General features: G+C 41.5%; 1 protein-coding gene across 1 annotated transcript; it reads right to left on the reverse strand.

Moving 5' to 3' along the window:
* Positions 1-11,116: 11,116 nt before the first annotated feature.
* Positions 11,117-14,753, reverse strand: Lsm5 (LSM5 homolog, U6 small nuclear RNA and mRNA degradation associated). Its single transcript, NM_025520.3, has 5 exons — positions 14,677-14,753; positions 13,368-13,463; positions 13,060-13,087; positions 12,150-12,222; positions 11,117-11,343 (listed from the first exon to the last, which is right to left on the reverse strand). Exons 1-5 carry the CDS (start codon positions 14,720-14,722, stop codon positions 11,311-11,313), a joined length of 276 nt encoding a protein of 91 aa, NP_079796.1. The 5' UTR covers positions 14,723-14,753; the 3' UTR covers positions 11,117-11,310.
* Between the last annotated feature and the right edge of the window lie 8,130 nt (positions 14,754-22,883).

The raw sequence follows: 22,883 nt of genomic DNA on the forward strand, positions 1-22,883 counted from the left end.
ACGTGTACTTGGCTGCTATAGAAGAACAGCAGCCACCCCCCCCCCCTGCCCCCAGGACACAGAGAAGCCAGCTTCTGCTGCTAAACAGGAGCAGCATCCAGTAAGTGAACCACCCAGGCCAGCAGGGGACCAACAGAAGCTGGGCGGTGGGAGTGAGACACCTTGTGTGAAAAGTGCCTGCTCACAGACCTCACAGCGACTGCCAGAACTCAGCCAGGTAAGGAGGTGGTGAGTCTTTTAGGACAGAGAAGGAGGAACCTTTGATCCTTAAAAACGTCTCATTTTTCAGAAGTGAGAAATCATTCGTTTACGTTTACGTTTACGTGCAGGATGGGAGGTGTGGAATCAGGTCAGTAACCTGACCTCCTAAATCGTATCAGTGTTGTGTGAGAGTGGATAGGGTGGGGAAAGCAAGAGAGGCAGGTGTGGGGGAGATCAACCAAAACTAAGTGTGTTTGAAAACGCCATAAGGAGAGCTGTTACTCTATTGTATATGTTACTCTAACTAAAGCATAAAGCTACGTTTTAATAAAAAAGAGGCTCTTCAGCAGTAAAAGGCCTCCATTCCCTGAGTTTGCTATATATCTAAGCTATTGCAGATGTTTTATATATATGGTCTCTATTAATCTTCACAAGCTTGAATGGTAGCTATTTCTCCCCCACCCCCCAAGTTAACAAGTTAGGAAATCAAAGCCAACAAAGTTAAGTGTGTAGTCTGTCCAAAGTCAAACAGCTGGCCAAGGTTAAGATTACAGTCCTGGGTGAGTCTAAGCCTACAGCTCATGTTTGTATTCACAACTCCGCATTCAAGCTGAAGCAGGGCGATTCAAAGCTCAGAACTGGCTTGAGATAAAATGTGAACTCAAGACTAGCCTGACTAATGTAGGGATCTCCTGTCCTTAATTTCAAACTATGGAATGTAGCTCAGTGGGTAGAGCATTTCCCTAGCAGGCATGAGGCAGAGTCCAGGGAAAGCACATTATTCTTCACAAATGAAAATTCGTTTCCTGCTTAAAATAATTTATTTACATTGATGTTTTTGACTACATGTGTTTGTATGAGGGTGTCAGATCCCCTGGAACAAGAGTTATAGACCATTGTAAGCTGCCATGTGGGTGCTGGGAATTGAATCCAGGTCCTCTGGAAGAACACCCAGTGTGTGTAACCTCTGAGCTCTAGTTCCTAAAATTGATTTCCTTTTTATAAAAGTATATACAGGGCATGGTTTGTGAGTGCCTTTAATACCAGAACTCGGGAGATAGAACTCTGAGTTTAAGGCCAGTCTGGTCTACATAGTGAGACCCTGAACAGAAAAAAAAAAAAAAAAAGTGGGGGTTGGGGGATAAAACAATAACATGAGTTAAACTCTCCCTGGCCTTATCTTGTGATCCAGCAGTAAGTACTGCAGAGTAGGTAACCAGAAACCAAGTTCTCCAGGAGCTACAGGGAGTGAAAAGTCACAGGCTCCGCACCTAACAGGCTGGTCCCACAGTGCCCTCTGGTGGTCAGTTGGAATCAAGAATGCTTTTGTTTTGTATTGTTTTTTGAGATAGGAGCTCACCCCAGGCTAGCCTGGAACTCACTATGTAAAATCCCGTTTTGTCTCAACCTCCTGAGTGCTGGAATTAGGGGCAGGAACCACCATCACTGTGCTTGGCTACATGAATTTTTCTTAAAGCTGAAAATGAAACCTTGATAACCAGATTCTGTCACTGTCACCCTTGGATAAGTAGATTTAATCTGCTTTCCATCCATCTTTTCCAGTAAATGTACCCTGACCTCACAGCCCAGGGGACTGGGTCTACAGGGCATGCACTGGCATCAAACTACCCTGAGATCACTACTTGGAGACGTCAGACAGTGTCTTTCTAAAGTGTGGTCCGCAGAGCACAAGAACTGATTTCCTGGTCCTTAGTAAACCCCAGTAGCACAATCTTGATAATTGTGCCTCCCTGCACTGATGGTCTATCAACCATGCCAGCAAACTATGCAAGTGCTGGTGCTGTTAAAAACAGCTTAAATTCTGAATTCTAACCTAAACAGGGAATAAGATTCATTTTCCTTGAAACCAGGACTTTGCATGGCATCCATACCAGATGCTATTTTCCCAGAAGTGAATAGCTGTACAAGATTGGGAAAGCCTTTAAAGTTGCTATGATGCATCCATGTAAGCTGTGAGTGGTGATGGTAAGAGGCCTTGAAGGATTTCCTAGAGGATAGAATACTACAATCATTCCCCCAGAGGCTTAACTAAACCAGGGAGCAAGAGCCAGGAACTTCTGTTAGTGGGTAAATAGGTCCTAGAATCCTGTTAGAAAGCTTGGGCTCATTTCTAGATGGTGGGTTCCTGAGGGATTTATAGCCATGTGAGAGCAATCATCCCTGTGGCTGGGGGCTGTGAGAGACATATATGATAAGGTAAGGGGACAGCCGGGAGTCAGAGAAGGCTGTCGTACCAGTGCGGCAGAGATGAGGGCTACTGGAGGCTTACAGGAACGCATAGACTTGGTAGCTTCAATCGGTGAACTATGTTTAACTTCTTTGTATGAAGTTTAGAATTTCTGAGGTTTACCCAACTTCAGATTCTTGTGTAGAAGCAGATAGCCACAAAACAAAAAGGATATGCATATTCCATCCAAGCAATTCAACCCCGTAGTAAATCAAATTAGTCCGTGAGAGCAGAGAGGACCAGGTGTGCAAACTAATCTCCCTGCACACAAAAGAAAGTGCCAGAAGTGGCAAAACAGCATTCCTCCCTTTCTTCTGTCTTTTTTCTGCTTTTGACATGTTGGCCAAATCCCAAGTCTAAAAATTCATTCAATTTCCCATGCTGGGTTATGCCTAGCTAGCTCCTGATTTAAACTGGCATATATGAGGACTTGGAACCATTACTAACGATAATATCCCCAATGTAAAAAAGCCTCTCATCAAGTACCCAAGGAGATGAAGGAGTCTGCAACCCTATAGGAGGAACAACAATATGTACTAACCAGTACCCCAGAGCTCGTGTCTCTAGCTGCATATGTAGCAGAGGATGGCCTAGTCGGCCATCATTGGAAAGAGAGGCCCCTTGGTCTTGCAAACTTTATATGCCTCAGTACAGGGGAACACCAGGGCCAAGAAGTGGGAGTGGGTGGGAAGGGGAGTGAGTAGGGAGGGGAGTGGGTGGGGAGGGGAGGGGGGAAGGGTATAGGGGACTTTCGGGATAGCATTTGAAATATAAATAAAGAAAATATCTAATAAAAGATAAATAAAAGCCTCTCATTATCAAGTTTATAAGGAAAATTTAAAAGTTGAACATTAAAAAGCAAAATACAAAAATGTTAAATTTAACAAAATTTTAAAAAATCTAACTGAAACTGCCTTTTCTCAGTGAGTTAAAAGTCTAACATTCTGCCTGGTGTGGTGGCTTGTACCTTTAATCTCCACACTCTGGAGGCAAAGGCAGACATACCTCTTTGAGTTCAAGGCCAACCTTGTCTACATAGAAAATTCCAAGGCCAAATAAGTGAACCTTGTCCATCCTGATTCCATAAGTTTAAAAAAAATAAAGAGTTCAACATTCTTAGGCTAATGGCCCAAAATGATATTCCTTGAATTCTTAATCTATCTTAACCAGAAATACTTCTATCTATCTATCTACCTATCTACCTACCTATCTATCTATCTATCTACCTATCTACCTACCTATCTATCTATCTATCTATCTATCTATCTATCTATCTATCTATCTATCTATCTATCTACTCACTTGTTTATTTAACCAGTTATTGTATACATGGGTGTGGAGGGCAGAGGACAACTTACAAGAGTTGCTTCTTTCCTTCTTACCACGTGGGTGGGTCCCAAGGATCAGATTCAGGTCAGGCTTACCAACCAGTGCCTCTGCCTACTGAGGCATCTCACCAAGAGACTTTGATGTCCAGTAAGAGTTATTTCAGTCACAGGCTGAGTGACACTTAGGGAGATTCTTAAGTCTCATTAAGTTATAGATCTCACATCTTCCTGAGTTTTAAAACAGAGATATAAGCTGGGTATCAAATCACCTGAGTACAGTGAGTTTTCATATATTTGCAAAGTTTTGCAGGCTGTCATCATTAACTCCAATTTGTACCACCCAAAAAGAAACACTGTACCCTTTAACGGTCACTTTCCCTTTCTCTACCCAGCCTTGACAACTAACTACTCTTTACCTCTTATGGATTTGCCTGCTCTGGAAACTCATACAGATGAGTTATTGCTTGTTAGTACTTCATCTTTTTTATGGCTGGTGATGGTATGGATGGAGATTGTTCACACGGCGTGGAAGGGGGGATTGTAATTAATGCTGCTACGGACAGTCATGTAGCTGGACTGTCGGCTAGTTCTGCTGAAGGTGTAGCCCAGCAGTGGGACTGCTATGGCACTCACTTACTACTTAACTCTGTGGATCTGTCAAACTGTTTCCTGTAGGGAGCCGCCCTCACATTCGCCATTGCAAGATGGCGCTGACATCCTGTGTTCTAAGTGGTAAACAAATAATCTGCGCATGTGCCAAGGGTAGTTCTCCACTCCATGTGCTCTGCCTTCCCCATGATGACAACTCGGCCGATGGGCTGCAGCCAATCAGGGAGTGACACGTCCTAGGCGGAGGATAATTCTCCTTAAAAGGGACGGGGTTTCGCCATTCTCTCTCTTGCTCTTGCTCTCTTGCGCTCTGGCTCCTAAAGATGTAAGCAATAGAGTTCTTGCTCTTGCTCTCTTGCTCTCTTGCTCTCTTGCTCTCTGGCTCCTGAAGATGTAAGCAATAAAGCTTTGCCGCAGAAGATTCCGGTTTGTTGCGTCTTTCCTGGCCGGTCGCAAACACGTGTAAGAGTTTCCAACAGCGACTACATCTTCTTTACTCCAACAATCACTAGAGTTAAATTTGTACCATTTCTCAACATTTTTTGCTTTTCTGTTTTCTGACTACCAAGGTCCAATTATTAACGGATTGAAGTTCAGCAATCAAAAGCATCCTTTGGGTCACCTAATTAACATGCCCAATTTAAAAAATGTAAAACCCCTTGTTTCCCCTTGTGCTTTTATAAACCACCATACAACTTACCCTCTCCTCTGTCCCTTCTCCCCTCTCCTTTGTTCCCTTCCTTTCTTCCACCCATCTTCCTGTCTTCCTCCATTTCCTATCTTTGTCCTATATCCCTGCCCTCTGTCCCTCTGGGGCAAATAAATCTTTGTGCTGAGAAGAACTTGGTCTTGGTGGTCCTAAGTCAATACCTTTTCTTTCATATTTGAGTGACAAATACTCTCTCCTGCCCTGTGGTTCTTCTTTTCACTTCTTGAGGTGAAAGTTGTTTGGATTGTTTTGTAGCCCTGCCTGGCCTTGTCCTTACTCAATACATGTACCAGACTGGCCTCAAACTTACAGCAACCTTCCTGCTTCAGTATAGGTGCTGGGATTATAGATACATGCCATTACTTCGGAATTTTTTTTTTCATTTTTGAGACATCCAATTCACTTTTTGTTACTCATGCTTTACTTCTTTTCATTTTTATAAATGACTTTTCTTTACATGTATGTGTGTGTCAGCAATGTGTTTGTGGGTTAGCGGAGGCCAGAAGAGAGCATCTGATACCTCTAAGTTGGAGTTACAGGCAGTTTTGAGTCACTTGATGTGGGTGCTGGGAACCAAGAGTAGGGTCTTCTGAAAGAGCAGCAAGTGCTCTTAACTGCTGAGCCATCTTTCCAGGCCCACAATTCACTTTTCAATGGGACCAAAGATACAAAAGATTATCACCAGCCCCAACACTCAATTTAGAAAACAACTCATCCCAGACTACAGTTCATGATTCTATCAAGTAAAAATGTCCTAGAGCCTGAAACCTAACACTGACAAAGTCACAGCACAGACTCTGAATATGATGGGTGCAAATAGAGGCCTGACCAGTGTAGATTCTGAAGATGAGCTCCTATAGGCCCACTGAGAACTGGAATCTGTCAAGACCTTACTTCAGATGTCCCAGGCCTGAAGCAGCCTTTCCTTGTGCTACATCTATTTCTGCAAAGTGGCCCTTGTCCCGGTTCATTCTAATCCGTTTCTGTGTGTGCTCCTGCTTCTTTCATTAAGACTTGGTCACACTCCTGCTTCTGTTGCATAGCTACTTCCTCTGAATTACAGCATTTCTTCATGGAGAGAGGTGCCTGAGATTCCAAAAGCCGAGAAAATTCCTAAACGTTACAAGATTCATAGAAATCAAATAACCCCATTAAAAAATGGGGCTCAGAGCTGAACAAAGAATTCTCACCTGAGGAATACCGAATGGCTGAGAAGCACCTGAAAAAATGTTCAACATCCTTAATCATCAGGGAAATGCAAATCAAAACAACCCTGAGATTCCACCTCACACCAGTCAGAATGGCTAAGATCAAAAATTCAGGTGACAGCAGATGCTGGCGAGGATGTGGAGAAAGAGGAACACTCCTCCATTGTTGGTGGGATTGCAAGCTTGTACAACCACTCTGGAAATCAGTCTGGCGGTTCCTCAGAAAATTGGACATAGTACTACCGGAGGATCCAGCAATACCTCTCCTGGGCATATATCCAGAAGATGTTCCAACCGGTAAGAAGGACACATGCTCCACTATGTTCATAGCAGCCTTATTTATAATAGCCAGAAGCTGGAAAGAACCCAGATGCCCCTCAACAGAGGAATGGATACAGAAAATGTGGTACATTTACACAATGGAGTACTACTCAGCTATTAAAAAATGAATTTATGAAATTCCTAGCCAAATGGATGGACCTGGAGGGCATCATCCTGAGTGAGGTAACCCAATCACAAAGGAACTCGCACAATATGTACTCACTGATAAGTGGATATCAGCCCAGAAACTTAGGATACCCAAGATATAAGATACAATTTGCTAAACGCATGAAATTCAAGAAGAACGAAGACCAAAGTGTGGACACTTTGCCCCTTCTTAGAAATGGGAACAAAACACCCATGGAAGGAGTTACAGAGACAAAATTTGGAGCTGTGACGAAAGGATGGACCATCTAGTGATTGCCATATGCAGGGATCCATCCCATAATCAGCTTCCAAATGCTGGCACCATTGCATACACTAGCAAGATTTTGCTGAAAGGACCCAGATATAGCTGTCTCTTATGAGACTATGCCGGGGCCTAGCAAACACAGAAGTGGATGATCACAGTCAGCTATTGGATGGATCACACAGCCCCCAATGGAGGAGCTAGAGAAATTACCCAAGGAGCCAAAGGGAACTGCAACCCTATAGGTGGAACAACAATATGAACTAACCAGTACCCCGGAGCTCTTGTCTCTAGCTGCATATGTATCAAAAGATGGCCTAGTCGGCCACCACTGCAAAGAGAGGCCCATTGAACTTGCAAACTTTATATGCCCCAGTACAGGGGAACCCCAGGGCCAAAAAGGGGGAGTGGGTGGGTAGGGGATTGGGGGGGGTGGGTATGGGGGACTTTTGGGATAGCATTGAAAAATGTAAACGAGGAAAATACCTAGTTAAAAAAAATTTTTTTTTAATTTAAAAAAAAAGATTCATAGAGCCCCTCCTCAAGGTTAGAAAGCAGTAAACAGTCCCTGGAAATGAGCAATTCCAGTGGACATGGCCTACAAGGTGGGCAGGGAGCTCAAGTACAGCTTTAATGTGTCACCATCTTGCCAGGGGCTACCAACCTACCAAAGTGAAAAATCATGTATGAACTAGCACCCAACTCAACATCCTTCCAGCTTAAACCCACCCATCTTGCCCAACTGGGCCCTCTACTACAGCATTTTCTCCCACAGTTTTTAGTTATCTAACGCCAGTGCTCCTGGTCCTTGGCTAAGTAAGTATTAGATGACTTGGGAGAGCCTGATAAACAACACCTACTTATTCTGATGGTTCAGAGTGATTATTTACTCAGGATATTTGGCAGTATCTGGGCAGTTATAGGTGGAAAACGAAGGGGTAGTCTACTCATATTTCATGGCTAGAGATCCTGACACTGCCAAGGTTGAAAAATTCAGCATAGTATCTATGCTAAATAAATTGAGGATAAAAGTGTAAAGAGAAGGGAATTGTGTCGTTTTTATTACTGTTACAGAACAGATTGGGAGCTGAGAAGGCAGCTCAGTGAGGAGTGCCTTCCTGACATGTACAGTACTCTGGACTTGATTCTCAGCTCTGAGAACAGACTAGGAGACCTAGTTTGACTGCAGGCAAGTGGATTCATCCATGCAGCCACTTGGGCAACTATGCCTCTGCCTATAAAACTTACAGCACACTAAAGTTAAGAACATGTGCTCCCTGCAGAGTACTAGGTCCTCAGAGAAAAAAAAAAAGAGAGTTGCAATGACCACCATTGCATCATTAAGCTTGTTCCAAAAGGAAAAAACAAGCAAGCAACCAAATCATAGTTATCCTGAAATTAGGCAATGAAGTAATATTTATACCAAACAAGTCAAACAATATTACAAGTAAGTAACTTTGTTCTGGAAATTAAAAGATTGCTTTTAAAAGCAGAAACATTAAAATATTTAATACATTAAATAATATATTATATATACTTAATATCATATTATTTAATATAATATTAAATATATTTTTCCCTACACACACACACAGAGTAATGAACTTTCTGATCAATTTGTGCCAGATGAAAATGCAGCCTAGGTAAACATAATTTCATAAAAGTACATTATATTAAAAATACCACTAAAAGCAAAACTATAGGCTGGGAATATTATTTGCAAAATATGTGACAAAAATAATTTGATTATTCATCTTAATTTTCAATCTGATGGGAATTAGAATCACCATGGAAACAAATCCCTGGGCATGTCTGTAGGGGATTCTCTTAAAGTTGAGGTGGCAATCATCCCGTAGCTGGGGTCCTAGGTTGACTAGAAGGGACACGGGGAGCTGAGTAGCAGCATTTATGACCCTCTGCTTCCTAGCTGTGGATACTGTGTGACCAGCTGCCCCACACTCCTGCCATGCCTTCCTTTCGATGCTTACTCACCTGCCCTGGAGCTACAAGGGAAGGCAACGCCTTCGTTCCTTATGTTGCTTTTGTCAAGTATTTTGTTGCAGCAACAAGAAGAGTAAAATAATTTCACAAAAGTTTTTGCAAAGCCGGGCGTGGTGGAGCACGCCTTTAATCCCAGTACTCGGGAGGCAGAGGCATGCGGATTTCTGAGTTCGAGGCCAGCCTGGACTACAAAGTGAGCTCCAGGACAGCCAGGGCTATAAAGAGAAACCCTGTCTCAAAAAAACCAAGTTTTTGCAAATTGTTTAAAACACATAGGCCAAAGCTTGATACAAACATTTTTTATTTTTTTTAAAGATTTATTTGTTATGTTCTGTCTGCGGGTACACCTGCATGACAGAAGAGAACATCAGATCCCTTTGACAGATGGCCATGAGCCACCCTGTGGTTGCTGGGAACTGAACTCAGAACCTCTGAGTGAGCAGCCAGTGTTCTTAACCAGTGAGCCATCTCACCAGGCCTACTTTATATAACTCTAATGTGGTAGAACCTGCCTATAACCCTAGTGCTGGGGCACTGAGGCAGGATCGCAAGTTCAAGGCCAGCCTGGAAGGGAGTGCCTCCAAAAAGGACTTGGATGAGAAGGCCTCGAATAACTCAAAAATACAAGTAAGTCCAAAGTAAGTTTCTAAAAGTTTTTAAATCAGGTTTTGCTTAGCACATGGAAGAGAAAATTACAGCATAGTTGAATGTTGAAAGGGTGTAAGGGGACTGGAAAAACAGGCAAAAGTAGCATGAAATAAACTTCCTGTTGGCAATATGAAATATGTGCTCTACGAATTTACTCTAGGAAAAACAAGAACTATAAAGATTTATTAAAATGACTGTAGCCAATAAGCATAGGTGAAATAATTTATAGTAAAAACACTTAATAAAACTTTATAGATATTACTGCTGAAATATTTGACACAGAAAAATACTCATCATTTAACCGTCTCTAAAATTGCGCTTAGCATGGAGTCTAAAATTTAGGAAAAGCAAATTTTTGATTAAACGTACACACTCAAAAAGCCTCTGACAGGAGTGGGTGAGATGGCTCGGCCGGGAAAGGCACTTGCTATTCAGGCTAATAGACTAAATTCAATATCCAGGACCCATGTGAGAGAAGAGAAGAACTGAGTCCTGCAGGTTGTCCTCTGACCTCCATACATGTTCCGTGGCACTCACACACCCACAGGGCACACTCACACCCAAAGTAAGTAAATGCTTATTGTTGTTGCTGTTGGTTTAAGTATAGGAAAAGACCAGTGCCAGGGGATCCAACACCATCTTCTGGACTCCGAGGGTACAAAGCAGGTAAGCGGTACACAGACATACAAGCAGGTACTCATACACGTTAAAAAAAAAAAAAACAATGTCTTTTCAAGCTAGGAAAATATAAGATGTGATTACTTCTTTTGACTTACCTGCACTTGTACAATACAGCATACATGGTCTGTGTTTATAATAGGAATTAATAAAAACTGAATTCAATGTGAAAAGCATCATTATGAAATAGAGTTTGAACTGAATTTTCTTAAGGGATCATTAAGGTTTTTTAAATGATACATTCAAACTCAAAGTTCATTTTGTTTTGGAATGAATGCTGTTTCAGAGTTCAGTTCAGGAGCTGGAGAGATGGCTCAGTGGTTAAGAGCACAAGCTCCTCACACAGAGAACCCAGGTTGAATTCCCAGCCCCACACTGCACAGGTTACAGCCCACAGTAACTCCAGTACCAGGGATCCAACCACCTCTTCTGGTCTCCGCAGACACTGCATATGAAGTAGGCCCACATGCAGGAAGATACGCATACACATACAATAAAAATAAAGAAAATCTCTGAAAGAACAAGACCTAAGTTCACTTTTAGCAAAGAGGCCAGGGAGAACAGCCATTGGAGGACATCTCATTAGACAGATCCCTTCTGCTCCACCCTACCCTCAAGCCACTGAGTAAAATTACCCCTGCCCCAATCAAATTAATACAAATGAGGGAGAAAATAAACAGAAATCAATATGAAACTAAGTATCAAAAAACTATATTTGCTTCACGAGCTACTTCGACATAATAAATCAAATCACAGTTAACCAAAAACATCTTTATTTTTTTTAGTCTTTAAAAAAAAAAAGAAGACAAAACAAAACTCTTCTTTTCCCAAAATAACCATGATTAGCTTAGAAAAATGGATGTATATCTTCAAAGAGTTTCCCTTTAACGGAAACTTCATTTATAGACTCTAAATGTTAAAGGTTTGAAAACAACGTCGAGGAAATCCATTCATACTTCAGGCCCTTCTCCTCCGGGAACCAGCTGCATTGGAGAAAAAGAATTTATTAATAACACTACCACACCACCTAAAAAACCCTTCGTGTCCCTCGTGGACCAAAGCCAGCTTTGCCTCTCCCCCATCCTTCACATCCCATCTTCTCCAAGTCCATCTGTTAGTAATCCCTACATCACTAGCTGACGTCTAAGTTATTAATGATTCCGGATGAGCTAGAAGTCGACAAAGATTAATAAGCAAGCTAATCCTAAGGACTGTACTGGCTAGTTTTGTGTCAACTTGACACAAGCTGGAGTTATCACAGAGAAAGGAGCTTCAGTTGAGGAAATGCCTCCATGAGATCCAACTGTGGGGCATTTTCTCAATTAGTGATCAAGAGGGGAGGTCCCCTTGTGGGTGGGACCATCTCTGGGCTGGTAGTCTTGGGTTCTATAAGAAAGCAGGCTGAGCAAGCCAGGGGAAGCAAGCCAGTAAGGAACATCCCTCCATGGCCTCTGCATCAGCTCCTGCTTCCTGACCTGCTTGAGTTCCAGTCCTGATTTCCTTTGGTGATGAACAGCAGTATGGAAGTGTAAGCCAAATAAACCCTTTCCTCCCCAACTTGCTTCTTGGTCATGATGTTTGTGCAGGAATAGAAACCCTGACTAAGACAAGGACCAAAGCACTTTCAACAGCTGCCCTGAGGCACAGATCACCAAGGCTCCCTTCCCATCCTCAGTGTGTCTATCTCAGTGCCATGAACATTGCCAACGAAATAGAAGTTTAAGTCAGTTCCATAATCCCTACACTACAAAAGTAAAATAATTTCCAGAGAAAAGTTTTAATGTCTTACCATTGTTATATTATTTCCATTTAGTAGAATTTGATCTAATTTTGTAATTCTTCTTCCTTCTGGTGTAATTTCACTAAAAAGATAGATTAAATGGAGTCTGGATAAACAAGTAATCAAAGGCAGTATTAGAAACACTTTCCCTCCCTAAAAGTCCTACTGGGGTAAGGAGAATAGCTTGGTGGCAGAGCACACACACAAGGCCCTGGGTTCAATCCCTAGTGACAAAGCTGTTATTCTTACACATGATTCAATGTGAACGCATATAATTACAGTAAATATATACAGAATACAAACTGCCCATTGGATAATACTCATGTAAATATAATTCACCATAAAGCTTGTTCACACTAATTTCTTACAAATTCAGGAATAATATGAAGATAATAATCCTTTAACTGGACCTCACAAACACCAGTAAATAACGTTTCAGTATTAAGGTATTTTCCAACAAGTAATTTTTTTTATATCGATCATACTAAAGCTGCTATGGAGGTTTAAAGGAGAATGGCCTCCACTTGGTCCTCTGTTGGCAAACTGGAAATGATTAGGAGGTGTGGCCTTTTTTGGAGGAGGTGTATCACCCTGTTAGGCTTTGAGATTCCAAAAACCTAAATTATACCCACTTAGTGCGCTCGCGTTCTCTATTTACTTCTCTCTCTCTCTCTCTCTCTCTCTCTCTCTCTCTCTCTTGGTTATTATCTAACATATAAGCTCTTAGCTAGGACAGTCAGGGACTCTAACCATCTGAAACTGTAAGCAAGCCCCCAGTTAAACGCATTCTTCCATAAGATACCTTTGTCATGCTGTCTCTTCACATTAATAGAAAAAAGTAATCAAGGCACCATCTTTAATTAAAAAGAGATTTCCTCCCCTCCTCTCAAATTTTTTTAATTTTTTAAATACTACTCACAATTCTGTGACATCTTCCAACACCATATCTGAATTTAATGTTAAGAAAATAAATAAGGTTTATTCAGGTATATGTTTTTGTTTGGTTTAAAATATGTTCAACACTATGATAGTGCAAATTCAAAAGGTTTGTTGTTGGCAAGAGCCCTATCAACTGTCAGCAAACACACCTCTTAAAATACTACCAAGTTCCTGGAAAACAAAATTATTCTTAATGTAATAACCAGAAATTCTTCGGTTGTCTATAGTTCTTTCTTATATTAATACATCTTTAGAAACCTACACCATTCCCGCTTTTAAAAAGGATACTGACAAAGTCATCAAATCCTAGAAGTGTCCCGACAATTTCTTTATCACTCTTCATCACAATGTGAATTCTTGACCCTATACATTTGTCCACAAGCTCTGTGGAAGGAAAAGGGTAATTTTACCTACTTATTAGATCGACCAACATTTGAATGCCTACTTCACTTATTATTTTTTATCATTAAAGATAAGCAAAAACATTCAGTTTTTTGCTATTTATTTATTTATTTACTTACTTTTATTAATCATTCCATCTGTTTACATCTCAAATGATATTCCCCCTTCCTGGTTACCCCTCCACAACACCCCTCCCATATCTACCTTCTCCCCACTCCCCAATTGCTTCTATGAGGGTGCTCCCCCACCCACCCACCCACTCCAGCATTCTCCTTATGCTGTGGCATCAAACTCCACAGGATCAAGAGCCTCCCCTCCCAATGATGTCAAAAAAGGCCATACTCTCCTACATATGTATCTGGAACCATTCGGTAATTTTACATCTTACACAAATCTCTGTTTAATCGTTAGCACAAATGTTTGCCTTAGCTTTCACTTAACTCTTTATTTGCAATTAATAGGACTGTGATTTTTATTTAGATTATTTGATTAATGTATGAAAACACACACCATGAGGTGGGTGGAGACCATAACTGTTTTTCTTCATCAGTGTTTGTACCGATAAACAATATCTAACACTGCAAAAACTTTCAATCACAGACACATTCACTAAGCTCACCAGCCCCAAAACATGACAAGGGAGAAGCATTATTACAGACACCGGCTTTCCCGTCACTCCTTCTCTCACTTAACCTTAACTCTCTGTGCTCCTGGGCCAACCTGTTCATCTCAGCATCTTAGAATTGCTCAGCACGATGCGTGCCGGTGTGCGATCTTGAAAGCAATGGCTGTAATTCAAGTTCATTATTCAACAGTTCTCTGGCACTGCGCGGGAATTGCTTGTTGAATTAATGAACGACGGGGCTAGTTTCCAGATTTCTATTGTAAGATTCATTGTATGCCGTGGCGCACTCCTTACCCAAGCCAATACAGGGTCTACCTGATCTGGAGACCAAGAAGGCCAAGCTGAGAACTGGGACTGCGCGACTCATGACATCTTACTGGCGAGCTCAAAAAGGCCGAGCACGTCCTTCACTAAGTGGGACCCTCACCGACCACCGACAGGCAAAACGGTCTGTCTGTCTGCCCAGTGACGCCAAGGACCGGACAGCCGGGCCCGGAGGGGCGGTGGCCCAGCCTCGGCCCCCAGCGTGGAATTGCAGCAACCCGACCGCTCCCCAAACAAGACTTTTACCTAGTGGCAGGAGTTGGGACGGGTTCGTGGTCGCGTTAGCCGCCATGGCCACGCCGGAAGTGGCTAAGGACACCGGCGCAGACTTTAAAATTGCGCGCTTCCGCCCTTTTCCACAGCTGGTTCAGACAAGACTAATCCAAAGCCGATCTTGAGATCCAGAGGATCCCAATGGATCGCAGACAGATTCGATAGAGAGGTTCGGATCTCTATCCCTGCCACCAACCCAACAGGCACCTATGGTACCCCCAAGTTTTGCTAAACTTCAGAGATAATTTGCCGCCGGAAGACCAGCATACGAGATCTCTGAGTCGGTTAATTTTCCTCTAGAAGGTTGCATTTCAAGCCTGTATCTTTCTTCAGAGCAATAAAATCAATTTATATTTCCTACTATAAACTCGTTCTGCATGCTCCTCAACAACTACTCATTTTTTTTTTTTTAAGGAATCTGGTACTTTTAAGGCCAGAGGACTGAAAGTCTATAAAGCAGCATTTTTCACAAGCTTTTTTTTTTTTAGAAAAAACAAACAAACAAACAAACAAACAAAAAACTTCTACTATTATTTAATTTCTTCTTGTCGTTTCTAGGTGTCTGGTTTATTACAGGCATTAAAGTCACTATCAGTTTTCAATTTGCAGGCAACCGTAAGATGTCACTCTGTATGTTGACTCCATCATGTTTGGAAACCTTGCTATCACACTTCTGCATTGGAAAAGATTAAAAAGCCCCCTTTTAACGTGGAGTGGCCAGTAAACCCAACACTTGAGAGACAAAAGGAGGCATCTGTTGCAGGCATGGCCCTCTTAGACCCCGACACAAAATAAGAAATTAAAACTAACAAGGGCTAGCTGGTAGCTTGGCTATAGGGTACTTTCCTAGCATTCATGAGGCCCGGAGTTTGGGCCCTAGTGTTTTTTGTTTGTTCGTTTACGTGCTTGTTTTGTTGTTGTTGTTGTTGTTGTTGTTGTTGTTAAAGCAGATAAATACTTTGCCTTTGTCCATCTCATGTGACAGACTTAAAACCAAACAGCCTAAATATGAGAGATGAGCACCCTTCATTCCTCCATTGAAAAAACATATCAGTGGAATATTGTTTGACTAGCAGCTTGCTGGATACATAAAACAATGTTCAGAAAAGTCTTCAACCAAGAGAGTGGGAAGGAGGACAAATAGTACATTTCATGTGCACAGCACTATGGGATTTAATATGGAAAGCAATGAAAACTCAGCTCCATTCTCAATTCCAAGCCAGTGGTGGCTTTTTTTCCTCCACGCCCAATCTATAAGTCTTACAGATCTACTAGGTCCCAAGGCAATTACAAACACACTTGACAGCCATCCTTTTGAGGTAAGAGTCAGGATTAAGTTCCTTGTGCTTAAAACAAGTTAAAACACTGTCCCTTGGCCACAGCTTGAAGAACTGAGGAGTTGTTGGGAGTCTTCTCACACAGTGACTAAGAATGGGTAAGCAGAGAAGAGGCAAAAGCCGCATTCTGAGAAAAGGAAACATTGTGTGCAGTGGATGTGTGTCACTCCAAGCTTCTCTTGTTGATCTTGTCTTTAAACCATACCCATTTCTCCCACATTGAGCATAAAACACTTGCCTTTTCAAATCCATTTCCTGAGTAACCCCAGTCTTCACTCATTTTTTTTTCTATTTAACTGCATGATACTGCTCAATGTCCTGGTAAAGATGTTCAGTTTGCAGGACCCTGGCCAGAGATGATCACCTATCCTGACTTGTGTAGTCTTGTTGGAGGCCGATGCTGGCTGACAGCAGTGTCAATAGCTGTCAGGATTACTTGGATGTATTTTTTAATATAATTATTCAAAGTTAGCTACCCTTCAAAAACCCGATTCCTCAAGACTAAGAACACTGGGACATAGCATAGTGATTAAATCCACTGGTTCTGAATTTAGTGACTTTTAGTCAAATCCAAACTTCACAATTTTTAAAAGCTTTTAAAACTGTTTTTAAAATTACATTGAATTGTGTGCACCATATGAGTGCACACACATGTGTAATAGAAGAAAATTTGAAGGAATGTGTTCTTTCCTTCTATCATGTGTATTCCGGGGCTCAAACTCTGGTCAACAAGCATGGCAGAAAACACCTTTATCTAGAGCCATCTCACTAACCCCAACACAGTTTCTACTAATTATTTTTTCTTATGTGTACATTATTTAAGCTTTTTAAATCTTAGTTTTTCTATTAGAAGCACTGATAGTAATGGCAAACACAGTATTATTTTTAATTAATTAATTAATTAATTAATTATATGGGTGTTTCGTTTGCATGTATGTCTGTCTTTGTGACTTTTCTATTGATGTGAAGGGACACTCTTGCGCGCGCTCGACTGGCCAGGAAGAACGACGCTGCAACAGGATCCTTCTGCACACGTTTATTGGGAGAGCTTGATTGTAGAGGCGAAAAGACTTCGAGCCCAGAACTGGTGCTGCTTTTATAGGCCTAGGAGGGGCGTGTCTCACACCCGGATTGGTTATGCACTAAGCCTCATTTGCATGTTCCTCATCTGATTGGCTACTCTCTCTCAGTACCTTACAGAACCTCATTATCATACCTCATTTGCATGTCTCACATCTGATTGGTTATACTCTCAGTACCTTACAGAACCTCATTATCATGCCTGGGCCAGGCAGTGTCTTTGCAAAAAAATTTACTGCATATGTACACATTGGTTGTTTGTCCAATCTTATGTGTGGTGGCCAGCAGTAGTCAGTGCCACTCAGCAACAGCACATGTGGCTTCCCACAGGACACCACAACCAAGGCAACACTTAAACATCAATTGGGAACTTGCTTTAAGTTGCAGAGCTTTAGATCATTATCATTCTTGTGGGGGGGCAGTAATAGCAGCATCCATGGCACTGGAGCAGTAGCTGAGAGCTACATCCTGATCCACAGGCCAAGAGAAAAAGATTAGTCCTGGCATGGCTTTTGATAACCTCAAAGCCCCGCCCCCCGCTTCCAGTGACATACTTCCTCTAAGGCCACACCTACTAATCCTTCTAATCTTTTCAAACAGTTCCAAACACTGGAAATTAAACATTCAAATATATGAGCCTATGGAGTTCATTTTTATTCAAACCAGCTTATTGTCTGTGCACAATATATGTGTCTGGTGTCCATGGAGGCCAGAGAGGGCACCAGATCCCTTGGGACTTAAATCACAATTATGAATCCCATGCAGATGATGGGAATCAAACCCAGGTCTCCTAGAAGAGGAGCCAATACTCTTAACCATGGAACTACCTCCCTCACCAACTTAAAATATTATTTTAATGATTAAATGAAATAACCTATGAAAATTGGTTAGGACAAGATCTAGTACACAGCAATAGGTATTCTGTGTGATGTCTTGTTACTTATTTGCCGCAGACCCTCTGGGCCCCTTTGTCTGCGTGGAACGGGTCTCTAGTCTCGGGTGGGCAAAGCGTCGGATGAGTGACAAACAGAAGCACACAGGAGAGGTTGTGTGGAATCTGAATGTATTTTTCAAATCGAGCATCAGACTTTTTATGCAGAAGACAATAAGGAAGTTGGGTGACATATTCGCAAGGTACAAATGAGGTAACCAGAATCTTACATAAAACAGAGGAATGCAAACACAGGTCTAACGGGAACCACCTGGGATAGAATTTATTGTTAACAACTGGGATCAAAAAGGGCTCCACCTAAGATTTGATTAATCTTAGAAGCCAGGGTCAAGGGCTTCGTGCCCTTGCCATAGTTCCTATTTTAGTCTATTTATAGTCCACCTTCCCCTTAGGCCATTGTAAATATGTGTGTATGGGTGTAACTCAGCTATAGTCTTAGAAGCCAGGTGTGAGGTCTTTACTCTCTTAGGGCAAGGGCTTTCACACCCAAGTCATGGTTCTAACTAGGGAGTTCCATTCTATCTAACCATCTCATGAATAATGCTATACTCTAAAACCACAGCCCAATCTACTTCCTAAACCACTGTAAATTCCTGTATATGGGAGCGACTTGGCTTTTATTGATAATACCAGAGGCTATTCTGAATGTCACTGTCTAGCTCAAGGACGTTCTAGGACTGTTGGAACACTGGCGGAAGGCTTTAGTTATGTCAGAATTCAATCTTAAAAGGCACTTATAATAGGAAAATACTGAAAGAGAGCATGTGGATCCATACACTAGACTAACGCGGGAATGGAAAATTAATGTATGGGTTAGAGGGAACACCAGACTCCAGGAGGAGACCTTCCTTGAAGCTCTTTGCCTCATGAGTGACTTTTAAGCCTCTTGGCTTAAGCTGACTCAACCAGGGCACGTGGCACTTATTGATCTTTATTTCCTAATACTAACATAATACAATGTCTTAGGGTAGAGGCAGCACATGGGTAGCATTATTAGTTATTTACAAATATATGTTATTAGAGGGGGCTTGTGAGACAGCTCAGAGATGCTAAAGATGAATGTTGCCAAGCTGGATAAGCTGAGTTCAAACTCTGGAACTCACAAGGTGAAGAAGTAAATCAACTCTCAAAAACTGTAGTCCCATTCCCATATAGGTACTCCAACAGGCAAAATAGATGTAAAAGAAAGGTTATTTTATAACCATAAACCACATTAAAGCAACAATTTATCTGCCTTGGTGCACTAAAACTACCACATTCCCAGATGTACTATTGGATCTAATCAATGCTCTTTGAATTTCTTATATCTCATTTATGCCCATTGGCACCTTGGTCATGGTGTCTCTTCACAGCAATAGAAAAGTCACAAAGACAGGCATACATGCAAACAAAACACCCATATGCATAACATATTTGTAAGGCTTTAAATACAGAGTGAGGCCAAACTCGTTTATGACGTCCCCTTCTTTTCTGGCTTTTCTTTTCTATCTGTATTCCTGCTTTATTTTCACCAGAAAAAGAATAATATAGTCAATGCTTTAAGTCTCCCATGAATGAACAATATGAATGCTAGCAACTTTCTTTTTGCAGTGCTGAGGCTGAAAGCAGGGACCTCATGCATACCAGAAGTGTCTTTGAAAGACCCTCGAATTCCCGGCCAATGCACCAAATGAAAGACCCTCGAGTTCCCGGCCAATGCACCAAATGAAAGACCCCCGAAGGGAGACCCTCCCTCAGACACTTAAGTCCCGGGACAGCCGCGTACCCAAGAAGACACTGAGACCATATATAAAATGTAGAAGGCAAGATTTAATAAAGTAGCAACAACATGAAAGCACACAGACCAGAGCTCTGGGGTCGAAATAAAGCAGCAACAGAAAGCACACAGAGCTCTGGGGTCGAAACTCATACACCTTTGCACAGGGTAGAGGAGTCTCGACGGTCAGCCAAAATTTTTCACAGGCTTATATAGTAAAACTCAAAGGGGGAGAACTGGGCAGGGAAAGTACAAGTTTACATCACTAGGGAGTTCTGCCAAAGGAATCTACGTAACTAAGGAGTCATGTCCTATCAAGGAATCTACGTAACTAAGGAGTCATGTCCTATCATTTGGCAATGTACCCGGTTCATTTTGAGGTTGTTTCAGGAGGCCTTTATCTCAAAAATGTTCTTGGTCGAACTTTAGGGTGAGGAGTTTTGGGGTGAAAAGTTTAGGAGTGTTCCGAGAACAACCTCTAGATGGGAGGGGGTGGGCTCCGAGGTAAAAAGTTCATGTTCTCACAAGAGGCCAGTAATTTTTCATTCTTCATCTTGTCTTGTTTTGATTTTGTTGTTCCTGTTTTGTTTTGTTTTGTTTGTTTGAGACAGGCTGTCACTAAGCTACTCAGGCTGGCCTTGAACTCACTCTGGAGCCCAGGCAGTGCTTGAACTTTCTCCTCTCCTGCCTCAGTCTTCCAAGTAGCTGGACTTAAAGGTCTGCACCACTGGACTCGGCAACAGTAGTAATTTTTAATGCCACAAAAAAAAAAAAGAATAAAATATTTTCATACTCTAAAAAACAAACTTAGTATTTGCACAGTAGAAAGAACAAGACTTCTAGATGGGAGCAGTTCTATTCCACATGTTCTTTCCTGAGGCAAAAAACCAGGCAGGAGCAACCAGCCAATTCTAGCTACAATTTCGCTGAGTTGGAAAGGTACCAGAGCTTCTTGTCTCAAAGTGTACCTGCCCCCCTTTGGTGCTTCCTTCTGACCAAGCATAAATGGAATTTATGAATCATTATAAAGTATATGTATCTAGAAAAAGCTTTTCAAGATGTTATATATCCAGAAAAGCAATTTAAATTTCCTCTGAAGTTAAATGCCATTATATGAGCACAACCAAACTTTCCTTTCAAGATAAGGTACAGAAGCATACTTGGACTTGGTTATCTCAAACGAACTTTTCTTCAAGTCTTGGGATTCCCCTCTCCAATACTTTGAAAAATAAGAGAATTTTTTTTCAGTAAGACATTTGTCCCTGTCAATAATATCCTGTTAATGAGTGTATTCTATAGTGATGCAATTCACTTAAAAATTGATGCAGAATCTGTAAAAAATGGCTTAGTTGGTAAAGTGTCTATCACTCAAGCATCTGAGTTCATTACCTAGCACCTAAGTTAAAAAAAAGTTGGGCTGGGCAGTGGTGGCACACGCCTTTAATCCCAGCACTTGGGAAGCAGAGGCAGGAGGATTTCTGAGTTTGAGCCCAGCCTGGTCTACAGAGTGAATTCCAGGACAGCCAGAGAAACCCTGTCTTGAAAAACCCAAGAGAGAGAGAGAGAGAGAGAGAGAGAGAGAGAGAGAGAGAGAGAGAAGGAAGGAAGGAAGGAAGGAAGGAAGGAAGGAAGGAAGGAAGGAAGGAAGAAGTTGGGACCAGTGATTCATGTTTGCAGTCCCAGTGTTGGGGAAGCAGAGATAGGAGGATTCCTAAGGCTTGCTGGTCTTCTACTATAGCCAAATTGGTGATCTCCAGGTTCAGTGAAAGACCCTGTCAATAAATAGAGAAGCAATTGAAGAAAGATACCTTTGGCCTCCACAAGCATACACAAACATAAACACACAAAAAAAAATAATATAAGGGAGGTGCTAATAAATGAACCAGATTAAGGGCCATGAAGTCATCTGTGTCTCTCCCTTCTTTTGTGCATTCTCAACCTCTGCACTGCAATAAATCCTTTCTCCCTTAGGTCACTTCGTGCCTGATAGAAATTAAATACAGCATGACTTTAAATGATACATTTTTTAAAGCATTTAGATATAATAGTTAGAGATAATCTAGTCTCACCTCATAGTTCTAGGATGCAAAGCGACATATACCTCTAAAGGCAGAGCTATGTCTCCTGGACAGTGAATTAAATACCGATGCTAACAGGAGACAGAGATCTAGCCACACATTTCAAACAAATGTGTGAAGTCAGACTAATCTTAGCTATGCCAACTGTGGAAAATATTAACACAGGTTACATCAAGAAAATAGTAAAAATCAAATAGTTAACATAAAAGGGTAAAGTGAAAAAGTGTTAAAAGTACTGTGCATACTGGAAATTGTATACTTTTCATGAAGCCATGACAACTGCCTAGAATTCTGTTATATAAAAAAGGTATGTTAGAGTATGTTACTGAGTAGTAGCTGAGTAGTTTTTTGTTTGTTTGTTTGTTTTTCAAGACAGGGTTTCTCTGTATAGCCCTGGCTGTCCTGGAACTCACTTTGTAGACCAGGCTGGCCTTGAACTCAGAAATCTGCCTGCCTCTGCCTCTTGAGTGCTGGGATTAAAGGCATGCGCCACCATGTCCAGCTGTAGCTGAGTAGTTTTAGAAGCACTTAAACAACTTAATTTTTGAAACTGTAGCACATTCAGTAAAGGATTTGAAAATTCTAGGAATAACAAACCTATTTTGTGCCAACTATAGTAAACTCCAGAAGATGTACTGAAACTGTACATAAGTATATTTTAATCACAGCACTGGAATAAACATTTGCTAGGTACAATTTAAGTTTTTGTTGGTGAAGATTTGATTCAAGGCTTAAATTGCTTCCAAACTCTAGTATATAATCTATGTATCTATTTTTTGCAAGTCTGAGAAGGATCCCATTTGCCTAGACTTTAAACTTTGTATTAGCCAGGGTTCTCTAGAGTCACAGAATTTATGGAATATCTCTATAAACTAAGGGAAATTATTGGACCAACTTACAGTCTGCAGTCCAACTAACCCAACAACGTGCAGCTGTGAATGGGAAGTCCAATAATCTAGTAGTTTCTCAGTCCAAAG

The sequence above is a fragment of the Mus musculus genome, chromosome 6 (assembly GCF_000001635.26).
Source record: "Mus musculus strain C57BL/6J chromosome 6, GRCm38.p6 C57BL/6J".
NCBI lineage: Eukaryota > Metazoa > Chordata > Mammalia > Rodentia > Muridae > Mus > Mus musculus.